Source organism: Thalassophryne amazonica, chromosome 9, assembly GCF_902500255.1.
Source record: "Thalassophryne amazonica chromosome 9, fThaAma1.1, whole genome shotgun sequence".
Taxonomy (NCBI): domain Eukaryota; kingdom Metazoa; phylum Chordata; class Actinopteri; order Batrachoidiformes; family Batrachoididae; genus Thalassophryne; species Thalassophryne amazonica.
The window spans coordinates 56,615,971-56,627,377 of record NC_047111.1 but is presented as its reverse complement, the minus strand read 5'-3'; the positions used below and the strand labels follow the sequence as shown (position 1 = coordinate 56,627,377).

Genomic DNA, 11,407 nt, shown 5'->3' with positions numbered 1-11,407 from the left:
TTCTTATTTTCTTCAATTAGTGATGAGTAGAAAGATGTCCTAGCTTTACGGAGGGCTTTTTTATAGAGCAACAAACTCTTTTTCCAGGCTAAGTGAAGATCTTCTAAATTAGTGAGACGCCATTTCCTCTCCAACTTACGGGTTATCTGCCCGATGCTGTTCTGTACAGTCCTCAACCCCCTCAGCCAACTCATCACAAAGAATGGCTATGGATATCAATTCAGGAGTGCAATAACCATCAGCCACCTACTGTACATGGATGACATCAAGCTGTATGCCAAGAGTGAGTGAGACATTGATCCACCTCACCAGGATCTACAGCGATGATATCAGGCTGTCATTCGGATTAAATAAGTGTGGCCGAATGGTGGCAAAGAGAGGGAAGGTGATCCAGACTGAGGGGGTGGAGTTGCCAGAAGGCAGGATAGTGGACATAAAGGACAGCTACGAGTACCTGGGAATCCTACAAGCCAGTGGGAACCATGATGAGGATGCAAGAAGGTCAGCTACAGCCAAATATGTCCAGAAGATAAGACAGGTACTGAGAAGTCAGGTCAATGGTAGAAATAAGATCCTACCCATCAATACATACGCCCTACCAGTCATCAGCTGTGATACTAAGTTGGCCACAGGAGGAGACAGATGCCACTGATGTCAAAACATGAAAACTACCCACAATGCACGGAGGTTTCTACCTAAAGTCCAGTACCCTGAGGCTCTATGAGCAACGGAAGGAGAGAGGGCAAGGATTAGTGAGTGTCAGAGCTACAACCCAGGATGAGACAAGAAGCATCCATGAATACATCAAAAAGATGACGCCCCCCCACGGATCAGCTGCTACAAGAATGCATCAGGCAGTTGACCACAGATGGTGATAAGGAACAGGAGGAGGAGATATCATGGAAGACCAAGCCCCTCTATGGGGTGTACCATCGACAGATAGAGGAAGTGGCTGACATCAAGAAAACCTACCAGTGGTTAGAAATGGCTGGCCTAAAGGACAGCACATAGGCTCTTATCATGGCAGCACAAGAACAAGCCCTAAGAATCAGATTCATTGAGGCAGGAGTCTACCACCACTGACACAAACCAATTTGAAGGCTGTGAAAATGTGCCGCAGAGACAGTCCAGCACATAGCAGCAGGATGCAAGATGAAAGCTGGGACAGCGTACACTGAGAAGCACAATCACGTGTCTGGAATTGTGTATAGGAACATCTGTGCCACATACAGTTTAGAAGTCCCCAAGTCGCAATGGGAGACGCCACCAAAGGTGGTTGAGAATGATAGGGTTACTGTGGGACTTCAAATTCTACACAGACAAGCAGCTGCTGGCCCACCAAACAGACATAGTGCTGTTTGACAAGGGACAGAAGACCGCAGTTGTGATCGATATGGTAATCCCAGCTGATGCAATGCCAATGTGGAAGGTAAAGTCCAAAGTGGTCCCAATGGTAACAAGAGCACTAGGAGCTGTAACCTCCAAATCGGAAGAGTGGCTCCAAGCACAACATCAGAAGTCTCTGTCCAGAAGAGTGCAGTCCTAGAAACAGCTAAGATACTGCACCAAACCCTCAAACTCCCAGGCCACTGGTAGAGGACCCGAGCTTAAGGAACATACATACCGGGGGGAATTTTCTATGTAGATAAACATAAATATATAGAGAGAGCTAAATACACATACACACACACACCAAAGCAACTACTCTAACAATATATACATATACAGTACAGCATCAGAAGGACAATAAAACACATTTTGCATGAAAGAAAAGTCAAATCAAATCAAATCAAATCAATTTTATTTATATAGCGCCAAATCACAACAAACAGTTGCCCCAAGGCACTTTATATTGTAAGGCAAAGCCATACAATAATTACGGAAAAACCACAACGGTCAAAACGACCCCCTGTGAGCAAACACTTGGCGACAGTGGGAAGGAAAAACTCCCTTTTAACAGGAAGAAACCTCCAGCAGAACCAGGCTCAGGGAGGGGCAATATTCTGCTGGGACTGGTTGGGGCTGAGGGAGAGAACCAGTCCAGTGTTATTGTTTAGTGCCATATTTAATTTTTACTTTGTCCTTTTAAATTCATATTTGGTTGTATTTTATTTGAGTTCTATGTCCAATCGGTCACCACAGCAGATCAACCTCGGACCTGCTGAGGCTTGTGCTTAGTACTGGCAAGCGAAAACAACAGAGAAGCTGGATATTTATCACATAAACACCCTTTTATTTTTCAGTTTATGCACAAATTGCTTTTTGAAGTTTGAATTTTCTCTCATTTTTTAACATACATATTTGAGAACAATTGCCAACAAATTCAGCCGCACCCCACAGGAATATTCATATTTTTTATTTGAGCTTTGAACTGTAATACACACATCGTGGCTTTAGCTGAGCATGCAATTTGGTACAGTTCAAACTGTTAAGCTATAAAAATGAAGAGACATACAGTATATCATTCATGTACACATCAGCAGCATAATACAGCGTGACGTTTATGAAAGAAAAATGTTTCAAATAAGGATATGATTAAATTAAAAAGCTGTGATGTCAATGACTTTTCGGTGAAAGCTTGTTTTTCTGATCTATGTCTAGTATAAGTATATTTCCCCAAAGACAATAGTTACAAACACTTGCCATTTTAAAACAGTGAAGCCTATTTCACAAGCATGTGTAGCTAAAAATGATACAGATAAGGTTTATCAGTGGTTATAACCTGTGATAATAAAGGATTATTAACTGAGCATGTGGTGTGTATGGGAAAATATCAGACCTTGGTGTAAGCACGTGAGGTCCGTGCAAAAAAACACCTCGGTCTGATATTCCCGTACAGACTGAGCAAGTGAGGTTAGCAATTTGTTTATTATATATATATATATATATATATATATATATATATATATATATATATAAACACGCAAACTTATAGTATCGCCTGAATATGAAAGCTGCTGACGGCTTGTAGTCAGACCTGTTCGCTTCACCTCCGTGAAGAACTTGCTAACAGATGGTCCGGTGTCTCCAACTGAATGGTCCCCCCTAAAAATTGGTCTGCCCTGCCTTCTCTGTGCATGCATCATTTGCCACGGTTCACGGATATCTGAAGCTTTTGTACAACAATCATTTCCACATAAATTCAGCATTTTTTCCATCATAAAAGACTGAGGAAGCGATCAGAGCGCTGCGGCTACATGAACTGCTAGCTGATGTGTTCACTGCGCGTCGGTCATGTCAAAGCATCACAGAGTATCGCCTCATTTCTGCTTAAAACGGCCTCGTTTCTGCTTAAAAGTGACTTTAGAATGATTTAAGAGGCTGTACCTTTATCATCTGATGGTTAATAATCACATTAATCCATTTTATCGCTTTTGGTGAAGAGACTCTGTCTTAGATGAGCGTCTGAGCTCCAAAATGATGCATGCACAGTGGAGGCATGACAGATCAATTTTTAGAGTCGGATCGTTCAGTCTGCGACACTGTTCGTTAGTTGGTAAGCTTTTAATCCGTTTTTTTTTTTCCTGATGTTGTTTACATAATTATGGTGTGTGTTCATGTCCAACTTGGTTTTTCTAATAATGTTTTTAGTTTTCTGGTTTGTAACAAATGTGATAAGCATTCCGGACCGATTATTATGGTAACCAGTCTGATATTTTGAAATCAGCCAATCAGAGTGCACGTAGCATTGCAGCCATATAATAACGTAAAATATTTTAAGAAATTTTTTATATTTTACATTTGATGAACTTTGAGCTCAACACACAACTGATGTTCTAGTGAACTGAATTAAAATAAGCTATCATGGAACTTTATCGTCACACACCAGGGTGGGACTGGGGGCAGTTTGACCCATTTTGACAAACAGAAGTAGCTAGGGCTTAAACCGCTATCCTTTTGGTTCTAGCCATGGTTGCTACACAGTACATATGCTTGATGTGAAGCTTGGTCAAGTTTTTTTTTTTTTTTTATTCTTTTTGTAACTCATGTCCATTTTATTCAATTAAATACATTCTAGTTCCACAATCATACATTTTATTTGCTCATTCCATTTATCAAACATTTTATCCCAGATGCATTTGTTTGTATTAATTTTATTAACATTCAGGTGTGTTTAAAAAATTAATTATTTTTTTCATTTCTGTCAGTTTTACACTATCTTTATATGCAGTTCATTTTACAACATTACATATATAAATCTGAAAAATGGGATGAGAAAAATGAAAGTCCAGGATTGTGGAAATGTTACTGCACTTTTTGAGGAGTCAGTTCAGGCAGGAAAAGAAGGAACACATCCTTCTGCTTCTAATATTCCAGTTACTCATGATTTGGATTTTTATTTCCTCCGTCAACAAGGTTGGGCAGAGGTAACCCCAAGATGGAAGGGAAATTCTTTTTTTTTTTTCAGTAATAAACATGCACAAACCTGGCCACTGTGGATGATGACAGTTTATGGAAAGAGTTACAGGACTTGGTCAAGGGTAGGGAAGTGTGGGTTGAGTTGCTTTGTCTGCTGCCACTGAGACCCAGTCCTGGATGAGCGGCAGAAAATGAATGAATGAAGCAACTAACTTCCCTATCTTGAGAAAATTCTAAATATCTAAACAACCAGTTGCCTTAAGATTGTACATTTTTGTTTTTATAGTATGTGCACAAGATGTATCACAATTTCTGGATTCAAAAAGGTTGGGGAATCACGCTTCTGATTTAGATTCCTCCTAAACCAAAACCTGCTACTCCTCAGAGGACATCAACAGAGTGCAGGAGGACGTCGACGGGTCTTCTGAGTCGGTTCCTGGGTTGCTGGTGGAGCAGTCAGTTTGGTCGGTGGTGACAGACAAAGCGGAGTTGTCGGAACTCTCGCTGTCAGACTCTGAGATTGTGCTGCACTCAGAGACAGGACACGCACGCTCATTGAAGTTAGCATGAAAACCTTTTTTCATTGATTCAGGGATAGGAAGCCAGTCCTTTAAAATAAGAACGTGGTTTAAGTTGTTTCACAGATGTGACAGGATTTTTGCGTAATTTGTAGCGTAATTTGATGCTACTAACCTCTACATTGTGGTCTTTCAGGATTCCACCCAGCTTGTTGTGTGGGTCGGGAACAATTGGGATGAGGATGATTCTGAGCCTGTGGAGATCGGTACATTCAGTCACAATCATGGATTCAAGATCACAGCTACAATGAAAGGCATCGTAGTAACGATGCATACCCAGCATATACGTAATACTGCACTGTAGAGTGTGATAGTTATTTCAAGATACAGGAGGAGTGGTAGCACCGAGGCCAAGATGCCACACTTGGTTAATCTAGCCTTATCAGTCGGAGATATTTTAAGTTTTTCAGATCATTGTGATGTGACATTATGATGCTTTTGTGACATCAATAAAATGTCTCTCACACTTTGTATTGACAAATCATTAGCTGATCCACATAATCTTTGGATCACGTTTCGAGACATAATGGATGTGTTGATATCCTGGAAAAGGTGTTTTTTAGACAATTATTCATGATATCATCATAATGTTGCTTGTAGTATTTGATTCACTGGTTAACGCCACCATGTTTTCAATGTGTGACGTTTAGCAGGATTACCGTAATTTCCGGACTGTAAGACACTACTTTTTTCACACACTTTGAACACTGCGACTTAAACAATGATGCAGCTAATTTATGGATTTTTACAGACTAACGAGCTTTGTGGCGCCAAAACATTTAGCCTTGTCACATCAGACCAATGAAATTACTGAACAGGTCACAGTGGGCCAATGAAACAGTTCTAACTGTATGCACTCACAGTACCTTCCTCAGATCAGTTATTTTGCGCTTTGTGCACACACTTGCAACATTGAAAACATACAAAAAAATGCATATGATGCAGCTTTCAAGTTAAAGGCCATCAATCTAGGTGTCGAAGAAGGAAACAGAGCTGCTGCACATAAGCTTGGCATCAATGAATCAAGGGTGAGACTTTGGAGATGGCAGCGTCAAGAACTGACTCAAGGCAAAAAGACAACAAAAGCTTTCAGAGGTAAGAAAAGCAGATGGGGCGAACTTGAAAACATTCTTGAAGACCAGCTGAACACACAGACAGCAGATGGCCGAGGTGTTTCCACCGTGCAGATCCGACTGAAAACTAAAACAATCGCCACCGAAATGAAGATTGATGAGTTTAGAGGTGGACCATCTTTGCTACATTTCTTTTGTTCTGTCCAGTTTTTCAGTACTGTGTAACGCATCTTCTATGTGATAGAACTAACAGATTATATTTTTCATGTGCATATCTTGTGACCTGATCTCACTTTTTTGTTGTTTTTGTTTTAGCTTTATGGTGATCAGGCACTATACAAGATTAGAAATGATTTACCTCTCACATGACAAACTGATTATTTATATCAATATTTTTTGACATTTACAAAAGTATTTGAAGTCATGCTGAAATAACTATCTTGTTCGCCGTAACATCTGTGTCCACCCACCTTTCGTGGTACATCAACATCATGACCAGCAGGATGAGTGTGACAGCGCCCGCCAAATACATCAATGGGGTCCACACAGACATTGAGTCACTGAGTTGGTGAGGGTCTGTGGTGGAAAACAGTGCAAATGTCTGAGAATAAGCAAGAGTCAAACTTGATATTTGAGTTATGATAAACATTAGGTTTCCTTTTAAGTGTATGTTTTTTTTTTTTTACATTTTGTGACATCGAACATATGAAAATGTGTGTGGACTTACAACATGGAAATCTTGGAACATTCTGGGTATAGACAACATGTGGAATATCGCACTCACGACTATGGCTCTGTCCTCGAGCGATGCCAGCCCATGTGAGTGTGTGTGTATGTGTGTAGATGATGTGTGATGATTTGTGACAGACAGACAGACAGACAGACAGACAGACAGACAGACAGACAGACAGACAGACAGACAGACAGACAGACAGACAGACAGACAGACAGACAGACAGACAGACAGACAGACAGACAGATAGATAGATAGATAGATAGATAGATAGATAGATAGATAGATAGATAGATAGATAGATAGATAGATAGATAGATAGATACTTTAATGATCCAAAAGGAAATGTAAGCACCCCGTAGCTTAAAACACATCCTTATACTTATACAGTACATTTAACACACACAAGGACAAAAAACAACCAGAGTGGATATTCATGATGAGGGTACATTCCACGTTCAGTCACTGTAAGTGCAAATGCATCAATAGGGGGAGCAGTGCAAAAAGTGAGTCAATGTGACCATACTACAAATCTTATGCAGGTGTCAAGTAACGAAGTACAAATATTTCGTTACTGTACTTAAGTACACTTTTTAGGTATCTATACTTTACTCCTTTACTTATTTTTCTGCCTACTTCTGACTTCTACTCATTACATTTTCACACAAGTATCTGTACTTTCTTTTCCTTACATTTTTTAAAACAAACAGCCTCGTTACTCTTGGCTTCAGTTTAATGTTTATATATATATATATATATATATATATATATATATATATATATATATATATATATATATATATATATATATATTTCACGTCATGTGCGCCTGTAATCAACTTTTCTGCAGCACGGCTTTGCTTTGAACCGTGAACCAATCCAAGCAGTGGTTCGCAGATTGAAGCAATGCTTCGACCTATTGCTTCGTTTATTCTTTCTTTCGCTTAATTTCCCCCCGCCAAAACCCTAAAGAGCATACGTCTGTGAGTATTATTTACCTTTTCTACGTTAAACCGACCTGTTATGGTCTTCTGAAACAGTTGATGTATTTTATAACTTAAAAACGGGAGCGACGCTAACGCGTTAGCATGTCTATGGCATTTTCAATGTTAAAAGTTAGCATTAAGCAATTGCAGCTCTCATCACGTTCGGGTGCATTTGTTTTCAAATTGTAATTTCTTAAATTTATTTTTGTTTATATATTAATAATCTAATGATTATTATATACAATTTTAGAGAAAGAAGCAAAAAGAACCTGAATAGAAACACAACAGAAAAAATAAAAGCAACTAACAATGAACATACATAAATACATACATACATAAATAAGTGTTTCCTGTGAAAACCTAGTGACTCTTACACCTCCACTTCATCCCTGTCTTATTTAATGACAATTTCTTTCGGTCAAACCATATTTTCAATGTGTTCATTTCTTCAGTGATTTCCTCCAGAACTATCTGCCAAACTGCAAAACTGCTGCATCCTTGTAAGAGCAGAATACTACTGGAATGAATTTGAATAAGGAAAGTTGTTGTCTTTTTTTTTTTCCTTCACTAAATGGATGCTGCACTCACTGCAGTTTATCGTCTGGAATAGTCCCAGATTGCATTTCAGAAGTTCTAGAATTGAAACATTTTCATGCAGGTGGTGTTGGGGGTAATTTTGGGTTTTGGGTCTTGGGCCACATGTAGAACGAATCAGTTTTTAAATTAAGCTTTCAATTCATATAGTGGCATGTACCTTTTTTTTTTTTTTTTTTTTTTTTTTTTAAAGGTTACTTTATACTTTTATACTTTAAGTAGGTTTTGGAGCACATTTTCACTTTTACTTGAGTAAAGAGGTCAAGTTGATACTTCAACTTTTACCTGAGTGTTTTTAAACTGCAGTATCTATACTTCTACTTAAGTAACAAATGTGTGTACTTTTGACACCACTGATCTTATGTCCTATGAATCTTAAAAACACTATCCAATGCATTAAAAATACCAATAAATAAATAAATAAATAAATATTAAAAAGTCAAGACCTCAAACCCCATAATCCATATTAATACATATTTCCCCGGCGCTTCAGGGAAAAGTTAAAAAGCTGAATGGCCCAGGGAACAAAAGATTTCCTCAGCCTGTCTGTTGAACAAGACAGAGAGTGCAGTCTACCACTGAACAGGCTTTTCTGCCTGTTCAGTGTGCTATGTAAGGGGTGGCGCTTATTATCCATGATTGACAAGAGTTTGCTGAGGGTCCTTTTCTCAGCCACCAATGCTAAGGACTCCAACTCAGTGCCAACCACAGAGCCAGCTTTTCTCACCAGTCTGTTGATACGTCCAGTGTCCCTCCTCTTGGCACTGCCGCCCCAGCATACCACAGCATAGAAGAGAACACTGGCGATAACAGACTGATAAAACGTCCAGTTTATTGTCCAAGTACAGCCCCAGGTACTTGTAAGCCTGAACAACTTGTACATTAACCCCCTCAATGGAGACTGGGAGTGAAGGGGATCTAGACCTCCTATAATCCACCACCATCTCCTTGGTCTTAAGAGTGTTCAATTGCAGGTGGTTTGCCCTGTACCACTCGACAAAGTCCTTTACCAGAGTCCTATACTCCCCTTCCTGTCCATCCCTAATACATGCCACAATAGCTGTATCATCAGAAAACTTCTGCATGTGGCATAGCTCGGTGTTGCAACTGAAATCTGATGTATAAAGGGTGAACAGAACAGGAGAGAGGACAGTTCCTTGTGGGGCACCTATACTACTGATCACAGTCCCAGAGACACAGTCCTTCAGCCTCACAAACTGTGGTCTCATGGTGAGATAGTCTGTTATCCAGGAGACTAGGTGTGGGTCTACCCTCATCCGCAGTAGCTTATCTCTCAACAGTGGGGGCTGAATGGTGTTAAAGGCACTGGAGAAATAAAAAAATATGATTCTTACAGCACCATTTCCACTGTCAAGGTATGAATGAGCTCTATGCAGTAGGTAGATGATGGCATCTTCCACTCCTACTTTCTCCTGGTAAGCGAACTGTAGCGGATCGAGTGCATGGATGACTTGAGGTCTGAGGAGGTGCAGTAGTAGCCGCTCCAATGTCTTTATGATGTGAGAAGTTAAAGCAACAGGCCTAAAGTCATTCAGTTCACTGGGATGTAACTTCTTTGGAACTGGGATGAGGCATGATGTCTTCCACAAAGTTGGTACTCTCTCAAGATGTAAGCTGAGGTTGAAGACATGCTGCAGAGGCTCACGTAGTTCAGCTGCACAGAGTTTCAGAAGTCTAGGGCACACTCTGTCCGGTCCAGCAGCCTTCCTGGGCTGATGTCATAAGGCAGGGGTATTCAACTCCTTCCAAGGGCCGAGAGGGTGCAGGTTTTCTTGGCAACCGCCCACTCCATCAGCTGATTACACAGATTAACATCACTTTGAGCAGATGGAATCAGTTAATTGTGTGTCTGATGAGTCCACATTTCAAATTGTTTTTGGAAATCATGGACGTCGTGTCCTCCAGACAAAAGAGGAAAAAGACCATCCAGATTCTTACCAGTGCAAAGTTCAAAAGCCAGCATCTGTGATGGTATGGGGGGGTGTTAGTGCCCATGGCATGGGCAACTTACACATCTGTGATGGCACCATCAATGCTGAAAGGTACATCCAGGTTTTGGAGCAACACATGCTGCCATTCAAGCAACGTCTTTTTCAGGGACGTCCCTGCTTATTTCAGCAAGACAATGCCAAGACACATTCTGCACGTGTTACAACAGCGTGGCTTCGTAGTAAAAGAATGCGGGTACTAGACTGGCCTGCCTGCAGTCCAGACCTGTTGCCCATTGAAAATGTGTGGTGCATTATGAAGTGCAAAATACGACAACGGAGACCCCGGACTGTTGAACAACTGAAGTCGTACATCAAGCAAGAATGGGAAAGAATTCCACCTACAAAGCTTCAACAATTAGTGTCCTCAGTTCCCAAATGCTTATTGAGTGTTGTTAGAAGGAAAGGTGATGTAACACAGTGGTAAACATACCACTGTCCCAGCTTTTTTGAAACGTGTTGCAGGCATCCATTTCAAAATGAGCAAATATTTATACAAAAACAATAAAGTTTATCAGTTTGAACATTAAATATCTTGTCTTTGTGGTGTATTCAATTGAATATAGGTTGAAAAGGATTTGCAATTCATTGTATTCTGTTTTTATTTACATTTTTCACAACGTCCCAACTTCATTGGAATTGGGGTTGTAGATAAAAACGTTCTTGCCGCTATTGTTTCTGTATGACAATGCCTTTCATCCCACACATGAACGAGTCATCAGCGATACAAGGATGTTAGGTTCAGCTCATCAGAGGTTTGGTTACTGATCTGTTCAGATTTTGTCAACGTTTGTACAATATGTCAGACTTGGTAGGTTGGACGAAGTTGGAAGACAGTCAGACATAACGCTGACGTTATGGAAACCAGGCAAACAATGAGGAGCCGTCAAGACAGATAGTGAAAATGAATATGGATGAATTGAGGCTGTCGTTAGGATTCGTTCATATTTTTCAGCAGTTTGAAAATTCTGAGATGCGCCAGCTACAGGAATGAAGCTGGACGACGGTTAAACGATGCCTCCGAAAGTCAATGTAAGTCCATATTTCTTGTTTTGTTTGGGCTTCGGTGTCCTTC

At 40.2% G+C, this 11,407-nt stretch overlaps 1 protein-coding gene across 1 annotated transcript in view; it reads right to left on the bottom strand.

Annotated features, from left to right (window-relative positions):
- Nucleotides 1-3,414: 3,414 nt before the first annotated feature.
- The window catches only part of LOC117517156 (cytokine receptor common subunit gamma-like), a 40,317-nt gene continuing 32,324 nt past the window's right edge, over nucleotides 3,415-11,407 (bottom strand). Inside the window, exons 6-8 of the mRNA XM_034178074.1 lie at nucleotides 6,481-6,586; nucleotides 5,053-5,131; nucleotides 3,415-4,967 (exon numbers count right to left, since the gene is read on the bottom strand). Coding sequence (XP_034033965.1) covers nucleotides 4,734-4,967; nucleotides 5,053-5,131; nucleotides 6,481-6,586 — 419 coding nt within the window. The 3' untranslated portion in view covers nucleotides 3,415-4,733. The remainder of the gene's footprint in view (nucleotides 4,968-5,052; nucleotides 5,132-6,480; nucleotides 6,587-11,407) is intronic.